This window comes from Daldinia childiae (genome assembly GCF_008694065.1).
Source record: "Daldinia childiae strain JS-1345 chromosome Unknown Scaffold2, whole genome shotgun sequence".
NCBI lineage: Eukaryota > Fungi > Ascomycota > Sordariomycetes > Xylariales > Hypoxylaceae > Daldinia > Daldinia childiae.
This window is the reverse complement of record NW_022984643.1, coordinates 2,924,734-2,942,556: the sequence shown is the minus strand read 5'-3', so window position 1 is coordinate 2,942,556 and position 17,823 is coordinate 2,924,734. Positions and strand designations below refer to the sequence as shown.

General features: G+C 46.4%; 5 protein-coding genes across 5 annotated transcripts; 3 read left to right on the top strand and 2 right to left on the bottom strand.

The window, feature by feature from the left end:
• Window positions 1-271: 271 nt before the first annotated feature.
• On the bottom strand, window positions 272-1,628 carry GL218_01714 (uncharacterized protein; the record flags this gene model as incomplete). Its single annotated transcript, XM_033578194.1, has 3 exons — window positions 272-1,312; window positions 1,370-1,510; window positions 1,572-1,628. The coding sequence occupies 3 exons, from the start codon at window positions 1,626-1,628 to the stop codon at window positions 272-274; spliced, it is 1,239 nt and encodes a 412-aa protein (XP_033438912.1).
• A 2,980-nt stretch (window positions 1,629-4,608) lies between these two features.
• GL218_01713 (Oligouridylate-binding protein 1B) lies at window positions 4,609-6,292 on the top strand (the record flags this gene model as incomplete). The annotated part of the gene is made up of 5 exons (XM_033578193.1): window positions 4,609-4,965; window positions 5,056-5,151; window positions 5,203-5,850; window positions 5,904-6,030; window positions 6,090-6,292. The coding sequence occupies 5 exons, from the start codon at window positions 4,609-4,611 to the stop codon at window positions 6,290-6,292; spliced, it is 1,431 nt and encodes a 476-aa protein (XP_033438903.1).
• Window positions 6,293-9,849: 3,557 nt separating this feature from the next.
• On the top strand, window positions 9,850-12,756 carry GL218_01712 (Dual specificity protein kinase YAK1; the record flags this gene model as incomplete). The annotated part of the gene is made up of 5 exons (XM_033578192.1): window positions 9,850-10,614; window positions 10,679-10,878; window positions 10,938-11,097; window positions 11,150-11,888; window positions 11,945-12,756. The coding sequence occupies 5 exons, from the start codon at window positions 9,850-9,852 to the stop codon at window positions 12,754-12,756; spliced, it is 2,676 nt and encodes an 891-aa protein (XP_033438904.1).
• Window positions 12,757-14,742: 1,986 nt separating this feature from the next.
• On the bottom strand, window positions 14,743-15,959 carry GL218_01711 (uncharacterized protein; the record flags this gene model as incomplete). Its single annotated transcript, XM_033578191.1, has 4 exons — window positions 14,743-15,048; window positions 15,109-15,615; window positions 15,690-15,808; window positions 15,914-15,959. 4 exons carry the CDS (start codon window positions 15,957-15,959, stop codon window positions 14,743-14,745), a joined length of 978 nt encoding a protein of 325 aa, XP_033438906.1.
• A 696-nt stretch (window positions 15,960-16,655) lies between these two features.
• On the top strand, window positions 16,656-17,663 carry GL218_01710 (60S ribosomal protein L2; the record flags this gene model as incomplete). Its single annotated transcript, XM_033578190.1, has 4 exons — window positions 16,656-16,667; window positions 16,731-16,767; window positions 16,892-17,481; window positions 17,538-17,663. The coding sequence occupies 4 exons, from the start codon at window positions 16,656-16,658 to the stop codon at window positions 17,661-17,663; spliced, it is 765 nt and encodes a 254-aa protein (XP_033438907.1).
• Between the last annotated feature and the right edge of the window lie 160 nt (window positions 17,664-17,823).

The following is a 17,823-nucleotide window of genomic DNA, read 5'->3' as shown; positions in this document are numbered from 1 at the left end:
GGTTCAAGGAATTATGTACATGCTTCTCAAATACTGACCATAAAATTATAATATATTGTACGCTAGTTAGGATCTTCTATCACTAATTATCCGTCGTCCAATATATTCTACTGATTATAATCCCGGCTAAGGCCATATCTAAGAAAGAGGTTGCTTGAAACGTCCCCCCTATCCTCCTGTGATGTGACGATATACCTTTTTCTAAACCTACCATCGTATGGTATTCAATCCTTTTTTCAAGAATTGTGATATAAACCATTAACCTGGCTTGTTACTGGAAGTTGAAGTATTCTTCGTCGAACTGTGCTAGATCCGCGTCGTTGTTGTTGTCAAAGTACATCATATCGTCAAAGGTACTATCATTGACACCTCCACCTCCCAAGTCAAACATGTTGTCCGTTCCGCCGTTAGTGTTGTCTAGGTTGAACAAGTCATCAAGGTTTGTATCAGTCTTGTCTTCTTCCTTTGGCTGCTGTGGGGGTACCGTGTTGTTCTGACTGGTCCCTGCAGCGGCCCCTGCAGTAGTATTACCAAGCTTAGAGGTATTTAGTGGTATGTCGTTACCCCCTTCCTGCGGAGCAAACGTCGTTAGATCAAATTCAGGCATTGGAGCCGGAGGTGCCCCCGATGCTTCGGTGTTCGATGGCGCAAGGGAGAATTGCATGTCCGTGAAACCCAGCGCATTGCTACCCCCTGCCGCATTAGTATCGCCACCTACGGCGTTAGCAGGCACCAGCGTAGCGTTCAGAGTCGCGTCCTGGGCGGCTTGTGCTGCTGGTGTAGTATGGACTTGTCTATTGGGTTGGGCACTCGGTGCTGTTGGCTGCGATTGGGTTGTAGCCGCTGGTCCCATGGCAGATGGTTGAGGAGGTTGCAGCCGGGGGATCTGCGGCGGAGGCACTGGAGTTACCTTAATAGGTTGAGCTAGCTTGGGCGAAGGCTTATGTAGCTGCTTTGGAGAGGGCTTCACTTCATTCTTTATCGGCGGAGTGGCTCTAACTGGCGGCCTAATAGCACTGGCTGAGACCCGTGGCGACGGCTTCTTGTCGCTAGACGTCAGATCAACTACGTCAGTAGACATGCTCATGCCCATACCCATGTCGGGGAATGGAGCTGTCGGTTTGTGCTGTTGCTTAGGAGCAAAGGCTGGGGCGCTTATGGTATGTGCCGCTGAGGACGGCAATTCCATCATTGGTGCCGGTGGTGCCACAGGCTGCGGAGCTGGAGCTGGAGCAGGCGCGGGAGCAGGAACAGGAGCTCGGGCTGCATGTAGCTTCTCTAGATCCCGCAGAATAACGGCCTTGGCCCTAATCTGTTGATGGAGTTAGTCCGAAGACTGGCGAGGGCTACACGACAGACAAGTACATACAATTTCGCTTTCAAGGTCGTCCAAAGCATAGTGATACGCCGTCATTGAATCTGACGTCTTTGCGCGTATCGCGTTGCTTGCACTGACGTTCCTTGGGCCATCCTTGGCATTTGCTTTGAGATGCTTTCCAGTTTGTACCAGCTGCGATGATATCGTTAATTAGGTCTCTTGGTCAGGATATATTTAGTAATGAACAACTTACAACTTCGTTGAACATCTTGTCTAAGATCTCAAGAGGATCATGCTTCGGAGCCGCCATTGTAGCCGATGTTCGTTGTGACGTATTCGTACCTCTTATAATGGATAGAGGATAAATGGTGGTGGTAAATAAGGTGGTAGGTAGTTGAGTGCTGACTAAGTATTCTGTAGAAAATATGGTGAAGCGTTACTAGGTTAATAATTTTATAGCAAGTGCTGCTATTAAGACCATAAACCCAAGTTTTAAATGAATAACTGTTACTCTTGCCCACGTACGTGTGTAGAATAAGGTTACTAATTCCGGACACTGTGCCCCACTAGTATTGGTTCATTCAACTGCGTAGGGCTGCCTTGGCCTGTGGCTGGTGGCATACTAAAGAGATACTTGAAGTACATGTATCTATCGGATCTGCTACTATTGATCTTGGGTAGTTATAATATAGGAACAAGTGGTAGGTAAGATAGGTATGTATAATTATATTTAACTAATCAGAATTATAAGTACTTGTTTGTTTAAAAGTCATGATATAAGGTACTTAGGTACATACACCAAGCTCTGATCTGTAGAAACAACCTGTCATCTCTCTCTATTATTTCAGCAAGAAAGGATGGTTACTTGGCAATGTCATTTCTGCATGCATTGATAAGGTACTGTAATTTCTATTTCTATCAAGAAGTTGAATGAGCAGTATCCTAATGAAACAAGTCATATAGTAAGATAATTAGCCCGACCATGCCCAAGTCTAATGGATACCCATCTTATCTAGGGATAATGATGAGGTGAAAAATATAAGCAATGTAAGTGATATGGACAGGTTGCATCAGGTACATGTAGATACTTACATTATGGGGCTGGGGGGGTCTATTGACATGGTGTCAGCAATCATGATAAGGGGTGGACATAATGTCGGCCATGCGCTTGTCAAATGACTGTTACTACTGTGATTGGCTAGTATATGTAACATAGTCACCCTTGGGGGTGGTCATATCTAAAATATAAGGATGACCAGGTCTGAAATACCTACCCTACGTACACGATTATACCTTCTTGTAATAGTATTGCTTTCAAAATACTGATATATTAGGAAAGAGTGGCTTTTTAGATATTGTCACCAAGGGTAGTCACGGTCACCTAATCGATATATGTCACGTACAAGACTATGTCAGGCCAAGACATAATGTCAGGCCAGGTAATATATAAAATAAAATAAAAGAATAGAAGGCCCTGTAATCTAATACAGGGCCTTCAACATATTATATATATCGCATACAGCACAGGCACATGTAAAAGTCAATTGAAAAGATTACGTTGAAATATCATCACGAGATTACGGGCTACGCGTTTTACCATTACACTACGAGGTTATCACGATTAAAGTTTATTTTATTGCAGTATATATGCATACTATGGGCCCTTATTTAACCTGTATATACCCGGGTATATACCCGGGGCTGACATTATGTTAAATACCTGATATCGTGTTGAATATTTGACATCGTGTTGAATTCCTGACATTGTTGTGGACATAATGGCTACCTGGACATCATCAACAGGCCTGGTAATTATGGCGAAATAGACAGTATCTCTGACATGATAAATACCTTGACATACTGTCGATTAATACTGACTTGTAAGTACCTGTAATAAAATCGGTACAACAAGCCTTGCAGACATCATATCGACCTGTTGACATGGTCTTGACATAATATCAGGGCCCTGTAATTATGTAACCACACCGACACCGTTGCTGACATAATGTCAGTAGACCCCCCCAGCCCCATAATGTATATATTGATGCATTTTAGTTACTTAGGTACCTAACAGTGTGGGGTACCTAAAGTAAGCGCACATGCAATTCAAAAGGTTGGCAGGTCGGATAGGTCAATCACCCCACGTTTGTGCATTATTACCTAAGCCTCTCAGATATGTAGGTACCTAAGAAACGTACATCTTTCTTAGATGCTTCATGTGGCTTAGCAACTCTACCCCACCACCTTTCAGTGTCTGGGTGAGAAGTAGCAATTAATATTTACCTAGGTATGGTACCAATCAAATACCTACCAGATTGCCCTGTAAACCTGTGTGTTCATAGGTACCTTTAGGGTAGTCATCTGGCGAACGAAACATTCTGCCATCTCCACATTTCTGAACAAGGCTTCTCCACTTATCCATCAAACTCGTCTGAAAAAAACCCAATCCAAAGACGCATCTGCTAGACCCCGTTTGCTTCCCTTTCCTTCCTCCATCTCCCGTATCGTGTGCAGAAATTCCTCACGTATCGTCGGTGCCGTGTGTTGAAAATCGGGGGACTCCTCCTTTTAAGGCAGTTTCCTTTTTCTCTTCCTTCTCATCTTTGTTCTCGTCTCGTCGCCGTCGTCGTATTTTTTCCAATCGGTAAAGGTTCACTTTTGTCATTTTCCTTACTGTCGTCGGTCGCTTGAGGCGTTGCATCTGCATACGTTCCTGCTCCGCCGCTATCACGTCCCGCCGACAGCAAAGTGAACGTCACTCTTGGTATCTCTTCAGTCTAGGCGGCCTTTCTCATCCTTGAGTTGCGAAAGACATTCTTCCTCTACACGTCTTCGTCTAGAATCGCATTGTATCGGCGTCTTTACTCTCGAACAAGTTCCTTTCGAGATTTCTCTCTTCGATAAGAAAAAGCTTGCCTTCGCCTTCTTCCGTCTCCTACTCGCCATTGCGCATTTCTGCATACTATTTGCACAATCCCGATAGATTCGCCAACCACGAGCGCGCCATTGTATTCAAGAAAAAAAATTCCTAGGACAATAAGATCGGATCTTCAATACCCCACCTTTTCCTCACCTTTTTTTGTTCACGACCTCAACTGAACGAAGCTACGACAATTTCCCAAGTTGATAAGAATTGGGAGCCTTTTTAATCCAGAAAACCACACCCCTCCTTTTTTTCGCAAATCAGCTTTTTCGCCTGCTCATTTCTGTCGCATTACAGCAACGAATTAATTTTGCACGACAATCTTACTACATCACTAAACAATATCTCAGTTAATTGTTAGTTCGCAATGGCTGATACTTCTGCCACTTTACCTCCGCCGCCGCAGCCTAATGCTGGCGCGCCTGGATTTGACAACCAGAATGGCCAGGCCAATCCTACCCACATGCCGCCGCCGCCTCTTCACATCCCGCCGAACACAAACCCTATCCCTACAGCCATCACCTCTCCTATGTCTGCTGTTGACAAGGGAGGCGTCATGTCTCCTAGTAGTGGAGGCCCATTCCCGCGACGTGCGGCACCTGAGCCTAACAAGCGCGCCTTGTATGTAGGTGGCCTTGACCCTCGCGTTACGGAAGATGTCTTGCGCCAGATTTTCGAAACCACCGGGCATGTTCAGAATGTCAAGATAATCCCAGACAAGAACGTACGTGATATTCCAGGGGCTGTATCGGTATTATAACTATAGACCCATTATGTGATAATTCACTTTCAGACATGCGCTAACTCTTTACAGCAAAAGGGATATAACTACGGTTTCGTCGAGTATGATGACCCTGGCGCGGCTGAGCGTGCTATGCAGACGTTGAATGGTCGACGTGTCCACCAAGCTGTAAGATTTCCCCTGTTCCTACTACAAAAACAAGATTAACGCGTGATTTAGGAGATTAGAGTCAATTGGGCCTATCAGTCCAATACTACCAACAAGGAGGACACATCGAGCCACTTTCACATCTTCGTCGGCGATTTATCTAACGAAGTCAACGATGAAGTCCTGCTACAAGCCTTTTCGGCTTTTGGAACCATCTCGGAAGCTCGTGTTATGTGGGACATGAAAACTGGACGTTCTCGCGGTTACGGCTTCGTTGCTTTCCGAGACCGTGCGGATGCTGAGAAAGCCTTGAGTTCGATGGATGGAGAGTGGTTGGGTTCTCGTGCAATTCGATGCAACTGGGCCAACCAGAAAGGGCAGCCTTCAATGGCTCAACAGCAGGCGATGCAAGCTATGGGCATGACTCCTACTACCCCTTATGGTCACCACCATTTCCCTACCCATGGAATTCAGAGCTACGACATGATTGTCAACCAGACGCCGGCTTGGCAGACTACCTGCTATGTCGGTAACTTGACCCCCTACACCACTCAGAATGACGTCGTCCCCCTCTTCCAAAATTTTGGCTATGTCACCGAATCCCGATTCCAAGCTGATCGAGGCTTTGCATTCATCAAGATGGACACCCACGAGAATGCTGCTATGGCTATCTGCCAATTAAACGGATACAATGTCAATGGACGACCTCTGAAGTGCAGCGTAAGTTGAATTTATCCTGTGATCCCTGGAAGATGATATTAACTATATGATAGTGGGGTAAAGACAAGACCCCTAATGCCCAGGGAAGTTTCGATCCTTCGCAACAAGCATTTAGCCCTCAAAGTGCCCAGGCGTCTGCGTACCCAGGCACCCCCTCGACCTTCTTCCCGCAATATGGAGGTATGTGATTTCTACCCCGCTTATTCTTGTCCCGACTGCCGTGCTCACATCTATATTAGCAGGTCAGTATGGTGGTCAGCAGCAACCCTACGGTGGACCGCCAGCTCAGTCGCCTGCTGGTTATGGAGCGCAGCCTATGGGCTATGGCGGTCCGCCGAGTGCTGGAGGTTACGGCCGCGGTCAGCAGCCGCCTAACCAGCCGTGGACGCAGCCGCCACCTGCTCAGAGTTTCAATAGTGGATATCCTGGATACCAGGGTTAGCGGTCCTAGGGGGGGTTGATTTCTTGGTGGAGCGTCTGGTTAACAAGTTCCCTTCGGATGTGCACGCTACTTACATTCCCCCCTATCTTAGTCTGGTTGCTCAGTAGATGGATGCGCGTTCGAGCATAGACCCTTTAGGTATTTCGATGGAACGTAAGCCACGCCAATTGGGGATTTTCTCTTTAGATGACACATTCCAGTTTTTGCTTGTTACTTTCTACTCTTAACATTTTTCTCTCTTTTGATATTTTCGTGGTTGTGATTCTGGCTCGGATTTTGAAAATCTAGGGCTTTGCTTGTTTGGTTCCGTTCTGAAAAGAAAAAAGTTTCTGGCATTTCCTTAAACGCTTTTTTGATACCTCCGAGCATTTATTGATACAGGCGCAACGATTTTCCCGCGTTGAGCCTGACGAAGTTACGGCGCTATTATTATTACTATTCATCTTCTTCTCTTAAGTCCCCCCTTGAGGCTGTTGGAGCAGGCTTCTTGATGGCCCACGAGGAACAAAATTTCTCTTTTGATTATTAGGAGGAAAAAGATAACGTAGAGGTTTGTTATTACGATACCTCTTCATAGGGGCGGATGTATGTAGTCCCAATCGAGCGGACTGGTTGGAAAAGAATAGCCACCAGTTTGTAGAGCTCATGAACAAAGATGATAAGTTAAGTTGGACTACCTAGGCTAGTGTTTTCATATATTCCTATTCTAGTGTGGTACACAAGCGCAAGCAAACCTCACTCAGATTTAGAAGAACATTTAAGACCTTGATAGACTTAGGAGCTAAGAGGTAAGTTAGATTAGGAATATAAGAATCAGAGGCGTTGCAATATTTTCTAAACCCTACGATGTACAGAGAGTCTTGATGCGACACCAGTTTAACGATCTTCGATTTAAGGGGTGAGATGTGACAATTGAATAGGTAATAAGAATCCTTGCTGGTTTGGCATCATTTAGGCTTACAGCTTTGTAATCATGCCCAACCTCAACTGTTATTGCTGTAAATAAGAAAAACTTTTCTTAATGCCCGGTTTGATATTATCTCCGGAAGATCTTCATAATATTATATGCCTAATTTCATTACAGCCAAGTTATTACAACGGCAGCTTAAGGACATGATAGTGGTTCGGTGGTTCGGTGGACGGGTTGCTCCAAAAGCTAGAACGTTTTGGAGTGCCACGACCGGCCGGACCGGCAAACATAAAAGGTAGTATCGCGGTTAGATCGACGAATTATGTACAATGCAGCACAAGGGGGAAAGCTGTCGAACGAGCTAATCTAAGAAAGCTACCTCTGGTCTGACTTTCTCACCGTATCATATCTTATAGACCGGTACTACTCATTGTTGATTATGTTGATTTAGGTACATACACCATCATAAGATCTAGGAGAAGTTCTAGATGAAACTAGGAATGGCTTGGGAGAAGCGTAAGAGAAGAAGTTCAAAGTAGAAACGTAAAAAAAGGCCGATAGTCGACTCTTGCTTTGATTATGTGCTTGGTTACCTATAGGAGATAGGTATGTATATGTATATGTAGGTTACAAGTCATGTTATTGATGTCTCCACTCCCATGTGTTTGTTTCGAACGATCTCGAGCAGTATATATGGATCTTACAGCTCTTTTTTCTTATTCTTATTCTTCGAACACATGCTCGAATATATTAGAAAAAAGCGGTATGTGCCCGACACAAAGACAAGTCTTAAAACGAGGTAGTTTCTTGTCTCTTCTTAGGTAGGTACCTAACATACGTAACTTTCGGCTTTCCAAGAAAAAAGCTTCTCGAGGACGGACCGTGCTTTGTTTGCTAGTTCCAGATGGTTTCGTTACGTCGTTTTGTCGAGGCGCGCCGGTTAATAACGCCTTTGTGGCGAGGATTCCTGGTGCTATCACACGGCCTTTTATCAAGGCTCTCTCCCCTTTTTCGTTTTCGTCGCCGTTATTTGGAGGCGTTACTCATTGATATTATTGAGTAGGTAAGTGGTTGAAAATATCGTGTAGATAGTAGATTGCCGGTTTAGATGTTGCAATCCTAATTCTAATCCTGATGCCAGTCCCGCAATCTCAATTGCACATGCATCTGATTCCGTTTGTATGTGACCCTCCCACCTGCCCACCCTTCCAGCCCTCGCACAGGGAATAGGCTACTGTAACTATACACGCAACGTGAACTACTGTTTGTTTTGAAATCGCTTAGGCGTGTTCTTAATGTATTTGGAAGATGATAGGATATAGAAAACTATGGTTCGACTAGTTGAAAAGCCATGGAAATATTGAATTATTATTAATATGTACCTAAGGTACCTTACATATGTATGTATCTTTTCGGCCATTAAGTTTGTATACGGTTGGTGGATACCTATAAACATCAATTGAAACGGACATGTATCTACCAAAGCTAATTTATTTAGTTGTACTGCTGTATGCATTATTGTACCTATTACCGTGTTAATGTAAAGAAGTAGGTACCTAACGTACCTCCTGACATTAATGTTGGTAAAGGGCAGGTAAAGAAGAAGGAACGTTCAAAGAGGCTGTTATTACCGTAATGGTAAGTCCCAAAATTCGTTGAACGTCTCAGGCGATGCCCTTTGTGCTTTTGTGCTACGTGAAGGTGGGTATATGGCAATCTAGTTCCCCCGCCGTATTGCCCTCACTTTACAGATACATACCTAAGACACCTAGACAACCCCGGTGGTTCAGTGCCTTAATTAGTACCCAATCCACCCCCATCCCCCTCCAATGACAATACTTTAGATACACAACAATATACCTAGGATATGTAAGAGATACTAGCAAAATAGCGCAAACTTACGCGTATTTGCAAGTACCTTAATTATATTTTATTTGTAGGTTCAAGGTTAGGTACACTTTAGTCCAGCTTTGCTGCAGGTCACCAACCTACCCATGGCCTTATCTTATGTTGTCCCTCCACTCTTTTCAGATTCTCACTTTCTTGTCCTGACTGACGTACCCGCCATCCAATCCCAAAACCTCACGACACAAATCTGCATCTAACGTATCCTCTTCCCTCCTCTTCTCTTTTTTTTTATTTTCTTCCCTCTGCATCCTCAATCTAAAGAAAATAAAGGCGCTGTTTAAAGTAAATAACTACTTTACTTACCTTACAGCACCGAGATACCTAATCGCCTTCTATTTAGATTTTCGCATCATGAATACCTAAATCCTACCGTTGTACCAGACTAAACCTCTCCCGTATATCGCATTTGGGTACGAACCGTAGCCCTCGCCCATTCGTCATCCTTGTTTTCCCCATTTTCGGCCAACCTTTTTTTTTGTCTCTTGGTCCAAACACCTTGAACAAGTCAGCAATATCAAGCCCGGTTAGCCAAGCCCGCATTCTAGTGAGCCCTTTGCTCACTCCCAACTTTTGCTAATGCGCGTGTTATGACTTAGGAAGACTTATCCGACGACAATAATATTTTGGCCTGAATTGGCCATATCCTTTTACCCCAATTCATATTTACTCGAGCCAACTTATTCATCGCCACAACCCCCGCTGAACCTGTCGCCTCTCTTTTCCTTGCCGCCCGGACGCCATGGATCAATGGCAGGGCTATTCCGACGCCGCTGGCGGTTCTCGAAGATATAACGGTGGTAGTCAAATGACTCCTGGTAGGGAATATGCTCAGCAACCTGCTCAAGTCCAGCCTCCCGTCGGCTTCAAGTATGATCAGTACCAAGGTGCGATAAATTCGCATGCTCCTCAGCAGAGCGCGACTTCGCCTATCAACACCCCGCAGTTACGCGATGGCAATGGTGACGTCCCTATGCAAGATGTTCACGACCCTTACGGGAGCATGAAGTATCCCATGCGCCCGCACCATCAGTCGCACCTCTCTGGTGGCCGATCCGCGACCCTCCACTCGCCCTCCGAGCCATCGGCCGCTGCTCAGCGATATTCGCCTATGGAAGTACTGTCGCCAACATCACCGTATGCATCCAAGTCGGCAGCAAATCAGGCTCAGTTCTCCGCGCCCCACACTCAGCGCCAGTCACCCACCCGAGCTGAATATCAGTCTCAGAGCGGTTACTACAACCGACAGAACTCTCAGCTTCCTTCCATTACGCCATACGCAAATACTCAGGATAACTATCCATCAGCTACTGTTTCAGCTCTTGATGGCGCCTATGCTAATGACCCAAAATCACCAAGGAGGGTGCTCCAGCCCACCGCCACCATGCCTGTCGAGAAAAAGCCCGTGCCCCAGTTTAAGAAGATCGGGGCCGTAACAGACTTGCGACCCAAGGTCAATGCTCAACCGCCGTTCCGCCGCGCAAACCCCGAGGGAGGGTTTATAAGTGTATGAAGACTTACTATCGAGTATTACTCCAGGCGTAGCAATTCTAACGATTTTTCTTTTATAGCCTCTCCAAGCCCTTACCGTTCATCTGCCCGCAACGTATCGCATATGCAACCCCAACTTCAAATACGAGTCTTCCCGCAATCCCCGTCGGGTGCTGACTAAACCAAGCAAGGGAACCAAGAACGATGGGTATGATAATGAGGACAGCGATTATATTCTTTATGTCAACGACATCCTAGGTTCGGAGGAGGCCGGTCACAAGTACGGTTTTTTCTTTTGTAATCTTCCCTTTGTAGGTGATTGGCTAATGACTCTTACAGGAACCGATATCTCATCCTAGATGTGCTTGGACAAGGAACCTTTGGGCAGGTCGTCAAGTGCCAGAACTTGAAGACCCAAGAGGTCGTTGCTGTCAAGGTCATTAAAAATAGGACGGCATACTTCAACCAAAGCATGATGGAGGTGTCTGTGTTGGACTTGGTAAGATTTAAGATTAAGCTATCTTCATTGAGCTTCACTAATGACTACCTAGTTGAACACGAAACTTGACAAGAACGATGATCACCATCTACTACGACTTAAGGACACATTTATCCATCGACAGCATCTTTGTTTAGTATTCGAACTTCTGAGCGTCAATTTGTACGAGCTCATAAAGCAGAACCAATTCCGAGGTCTCAGTACGACACTCGTCCGAGTATTTGCCCAGCAGCTCCTTAACGGTCTCGCCCTGCTCAACAAGGCGCGACTAATACATTGTGATCTAAAACCTGAGAATATCCTGCTAAAGAACCTCGAGAGCCCCATCATCAAGATTATCGATTTTGGCTCGGCCTGTGACGAGCGACAGACAGTGTATACATACATTCAGTCACGATTCTACCGGTCACCAGAAGTATTATTAGGTCTTCCCTATTCCTCGGCAATCGACATGTGGTCGCTCGGCTGTATTGTAGTCGAGCTATTTTTAGGCTTGCCGCTATTCCCGGGCTCGTCCGAGTACAACCAGGTCTCGAGAATCGTCGAGATGCTTGGAAACCCCCCGAACTGGATGATCGAGGTCGGTAAACAGGCCGGTGATTTCTTCGAGAAGAGGCAGGATGAATTCGGCCGTAAAACATACCATCTAAAGAGTATGGAACAATACTCTCGGGAACGTGGGACGAAGGAACAACCTAGCAAGAAGTACTTTCAAGCGAGCACGCTACCAGAGATTATTAAATCATACCCAATGCCGCGAAAGAACATGAAGCCGAACGAGGTTGAACGAGGTAAGAATTGTCTTCCAGCTAGACAAACTTTTGGCCTAGCTAACCTTTATATCTAGAAATGAACAACAGAATTGCTTTCATCGATTTTGTACGAGGGTTACTAACTATCAGTCCTCTGGAGAGGTGGTCGCCGCAGCAGGCAAAGCTTCACCCATTCATCACTCAGCAGAAATTCACGGGCCCCTTTGTACCACCGATGAACCTGAAGTCGAGTTCTCTGAATCGGTCTCCAGCTCCTGGAACCCAACAACAGCAGCAAGCTGCCGAACTTAGCAAGCAAAGAGCACAACAGGCGCAAGCTCAGGCTCAAGCGGCTGCTCAGGGAGCTTATATCATGCAAAACCCCCAATATCCAGCCACGCCACATGGTCAGCCTTCGATGTACCAGACTAACGGCTTGTATACCCCTAGCGGTAGCCACTCGGGTGCACCGCCGCCTTATTCCGCTCAGCAGTCTCCTTACGGTCAAATGCCCATGGGTCAAGCACCTGCACAAATGGTACCCGGGGGTTACGCTGCCGTCCCGCAACCGAACCTATACCAACAAGCTACGGTTCGAGCGGGCCGCCAACGCGCGTCAACGATGGATCAGCAGCAGAGTGGTATACCTGCAGCAATTCAAAGAGTCGCTAGCCACCTTGATCCAAGCCAACCCATCAGACTGCAACCGAGTCCTGCATACTACCCACCACCCGCTGAAGGCATTGGTCTCACAGATCCTGGAGCAGGTAGGGTAGCCGGCAGGAGAGACAGTAGATCGCAAAGAGGGGGTGCTACTAGAAGTAACCGTGACTTTATCCGTAACCTGGAAGAAAGGACACTCGAGGAGGGATTCATGGGGGGTGGAGGCCAAAATCCGTGGGCTTGAGGAATGCCCTATGCGATTTAAGTCCCACAAGAGCAGAACCGCATATGTCAATCGATGTTGAGGCTATCGCAGTCAACCCCAGCCTGTTGACGATGATCTAAGTTCCTAGGATCGGCCCTCACCCCTAGCTAGATTGATAGCAACGACATTTTCGAAAGAGCCTGTCCTTCAGGCGCTGTTATAGCTTCGCGGTGGCCTACCGGCGCGAACTTTCACAGACGTGTATGATACCCAACAGAACATAGGGTGCAACCTAGATTGCCCAAAAGTTTACTTTTCTTTCCTCTTTTCCTTCGCTGCACACTACAGTTGGAGATTGATGATATTTCGGCTGCATATAGCATTGGGAGAGGTTTCTCGACGAGTAGCTCTGCTTTGACGAGGAGTGGATTATCAATGAGAAAATCGCTACGTTACGGCTCAGAAAATCCTAAGTAGGCTGTATAGGAGGAAGAGCCGCCTTCGCTTTTACGTTGCGGTTCGGGCTCGTAGGCGAAAGCTTAGATCCAATCCTCGTTTTAGTTCTGAGTGCTTGATTTGTACTACGTGGGAGATACTAAGGCTTGCCACAGAGATTCCGTTGCTGTTGTGAAGGCCAACGGCGGTAACGTATTACGTCAAGGGTAGATGATGCCGGTTGAGCGGTAAGAAAGGGGAATACAACATGAGGAATGAGGACGGTGGGCGGGTGAATGATAGGATGGAGGGGGAGCTTACTACTAGCTGGCTTTTTTTTATTTTTTTATTAAACCTGCGGGAAGCGAAGAGGGTTATGGAGGTCAAATATGACCGTATCGCGCTAAGAAGCGCGGTTTGCTGTACGTATACGGACCTAACTTAGGCTGCGTATAATACCTATAAATGCACATGGGCTATGTACCCTACCACGACTATGGTGATGATGGTGATTGTGATGAGTGCATGTTAGATGAGTGATTAAGTGGTGGGATTGGTTGGTAGCTAACTAAAATGCATAATGTCGGTAAGAAAGTCGGGATTGTGATTTGATGATGGAATAGGGGTAGGCTAGGGGGAAAGGAATGGATGATCGAGTAAGCGAGTGAATGTCTGGGTATGGGTATAGAAGATATAGTAGAGTTCCCAAGTGAAAGATTAATAAGAACAATACGAATGTATATAAATGTATAAACAGAAACTCTATACACTTGGTGGCATTGTCTTTTATAGGATTTTTTTAATGTAGTTAGTAGTTAAGCTTTTATAGAGATATGATTCTTTAATTGTCCCATTACCTATATTTATTAGACGTTACCTAAGCCTAATATTACCTTCCCCGTATCCTTTCGATATACGTATACATAGATGTAACTAAGTAACGGAGATAGAAATAAAGCGACATGATATTGATTTATTAGTAATTAACTGTAGTTGTAGCTAGCAATTACGTAATTCCATCACCTACACGGCGAACAAAACGATAAAGCTATAGCATTAAATTGTGTCCATAAAACTGGTTTCATAATCTAACCTATAAGTGACCCTAATTGTCTATAGCCCCTAAGTGCTTGCCTATTAGGTACCCGCAAAAGGTATATTAAGGAACTATATGAATATCTCGTCTCTCCGTTGGATCCAAGGCATTAATGGTGGTGCAAAAGTGTAGACGCGTGTGTTGTATTAGTACATGCCTAAGTAGGTAAAAAAGGAATAACTCGAAGACGTCCTATGCCATATCTATGCGTCCGGTACTCCGTCTCAGGATATCTCGTCTTCCTTTCATAGTTTGCGTCGTATTCGAAGACGAGGCTCTAATGGAAACGTCCATTTATTCAATGCTCGTCTTATCAAGGGAGTCTATTTTCTTGATCGGCTGCAAAATAGCCCTACTCGCGCGTCGTAATGGAGCCACATCCCCTAGGATTCCTCGGTTCACCATCGCCGGTATTGGCGGTTAGGTGAATACTCATTATAACTATCTGGGCAATAGTCGCTTTTCGTAGCGACATCCACTTCTGATCCGTGGTCCTACCTTCCGGTCCGGAAGTTTCTGCCCCTTCGACTATTGTTGCCACTAGCACCGTTAGTTTGGCTTTTGGGGACCATGGTATCGCTGTATAGGCCACCGCCGTTGCCGTTGCCGCCGCCGTTGGAGTAACCACTACCAAGCGAGTCCGTCTCCATCCGGTCATCAAACCCCATCGATCCATCAACTATAACGTTATTGCCGGCTGATCTAGTCTCGTGGTCACGCTGAGCGCGTGGCCCGGTAGGCGGTGTGGAGCGATAAGTGCCACCGGGCTTTAGATATACGTGAAGCGTTCTGCCGTCGGCCTACCACACTCATTAGCTTCCTGAACGGAATGTAGCTTAGTTAACTTCCGGGAGACTCACCGTCTGATTGTTAAAGGTCTGGATTACTCGGTCCGCGCCCTCCTTGCTCTCGAAGACTATCTCGGCTATCACAATAGGATGTGTCTTGATTAGTCGACAGCTGCTTACAAGGCCCCCGACTGGAGTCATAGCGCTCTCTATATCCGCGGCTGTGGTCCCCGGCGCAAAGTTTTGCGCCATGACAGCAAATGGTCCTGCGAGGCCTCGAATCGTTATGCCTTGTCCCGGGGGCTGTGTAGGTGCTGAACGCACGTTCAGTTGCTGCTGCGCCGTTGCAGGCGAGGAGGTTGTACGCTCGTAAGCATTTGCAAGCCGAGATGGGCGGTTTGGCCGGGCATTTCGCGGGGCATTTCTCGGTCGAGGCGCCGAAGTACCTGGTGCATGAATTCGGGATGCTAGCGAGTTCGGGTCTTGTTGCCCTCTAGGGTTCTTGGGCACATGGTGAAGGTCGTGGGTCCATTCACCATTGATATCACCACTTGAGAGACGCGCAACCGATGATACTCGCTTTACAAGGTGGCATGTTAGCAAAGTGTTTGGATTTTTCAGAACTGAGATGGCGAGTGTAGTGTTATCCATACCTTCTTCACACCGACTCTACTTGCAAGGGAACCAGCAGTAGGTGCGCTCGCCCGTCTTTGGCCATCTTTCTTCTTGAAGATACGTGCAGCAAGAGCTTCATTCTTCTTGCGCTCTCGGCCTAAACCAATTGAACATTAGTTGATGAGCTCTCCAGTTGTATTGATATAATAAGTTGGTAATTATTGTCCTAAGCTGCTTATACCACCAAGTTCAAGTAGCTTACCAGCATTAATGATCTTTTCAAATTCGGTGGCGTGTTCTTTCGCCATTGTGACTTGGTGATGTCTGAAGCCTTGTATCGGATAACGAGTGTGCGATATTGGCAAACGGGGAAAGGCGGAGGGATCTAATTAATTCGCGAAGGGGAATGTTCGCATAGAATTTAGGTAGATATGCTTTTAAAATGGCCGTGTGGGCTATCTCAAACAAAATATCGTTAGTTGGAGATAAAGCGACAGGAGAGGCGGTAGGAGATGTGAAAGGTCAAAAAGTTGTTTAATTATGCGCGGAGTTGAATGGAAGTTTGTAAGAGCGCGAAGTTGAACTTGATATAGCAGGGGTGGGCGCGTCGATTTCTCTCTATGGACATATTGGCTTTGAATCAGGGATGGGGGGAGATTTTAATATGTGGGGCATTATAAGTACGTAGCTATGTGGCCGTGCAAAAGATGTCTGTGGCTACCTATATACCTAGGTACATGTAATCTTCCAAGTTGCTTAGGTAAGTTGTGGACCTAACGGGCTTTAGGTAACATAATCAGCTGTAAAAAGGTACGTACTCGAAGCGATTAGGGTCAAGCAGCTAGCCCGCAACCCACCTGCCCACACAATCAACTTCTGCAATCGAGGGAAAATTATCGGCTCTCTAATTTCGGGTGTCTCTTCCAAATTTCTTCAATTACCCAAACAACCCAAACATCCATTCTCTCTTCAACATCACGAATTACGCAAATTAGACCGGCACCATGGGTCGCGTGGTATGTTCGCCATTGCTTTCTAATTAATTGGTATTATCGCGACTAACGAAATTCCTTAAATAGATTCGTAACCAGAGAAAGGGTAACGGCGGTATCTTTAGTAAGTATTCGACGCCAACTTTCTCTCTCAACATCCTTTAGCGCTCGCCACGATTGCGATCGATTTAATATCTTCCGATATGCTTTAATACGAACTATTTCGGCTTACCTTTGATTTCTTCTAGCCGCCAACACCCGCCTGCGCAAGGCCCCGGCCAAGTTCCGTTCCCTCGATTTCGCTGAGCGACATGGCTACGTACGAGGTGTCATCAAGGAGATAATCCACGACCCGGGTCGTGGTGCTCCCCTCGCCCGAGTTGTCTTCCGATCCCCCTACAAGTTCAAGCAGATCACCGAGACCTTCATCGCCAACGAGGGTATGTACACCGGCCAATTCATCTACGCCGGCAAGAACGCCGCCCTTACCGTCGGAAACGTCCTCCCCCTCTCTTCTATGCCCGAAGGTACCGTCATCTCCAACGTGGAGGAGAAGGTTGGTGATCGAGGAACTCTTGGTCGCACCTCTGGCAACTATATCACCGTTGTCGGCCACAACCCCGATGAGGGCAAGACCCGAATCAAGCTCCCCTCTGGTGCCAAGAAGGTTGTCTCTAGCAGCTCTCGAGGAATGATCGGTATTGTTGCTGGTGGTGGCCGAACAGACAAGCCTCTCCTGAAGGCTTCGCGCGCCAAGCATAAGTTCGCTGTCAAGCGCAACAGCTGGCCCAAGACTCGTGGTGTTGCCATGAACCCCGTCGACCATCCTCACGGTGGTGTAAGTAGAATTGGATATATTGTAATATTTTATTTGATACTAATACGGAATCTTAGGGTAACCATCAACATATCGGTAAAGCCTCTACAATTTCCCGATACGCGGCGCAAGGTCAAAAGGCGGGTCTCATCGCAGCCAGACGGACAGGTCTGCTGCGTGGTACCCAGAAGACGAAGGAGTAAAATGGGTTCTCCAGGTCATGGTTCATCACGGCGGTTGGAGTTTTACTTGTTTGCACTTTGCATCTCTCTAGGTACTTGGCGAGCTACGATATCAGATAGGCTCAATGGAAGTACCCGGCATCAGATTCTTTCTGCACTTCTACACATATTTTTCAGTTGT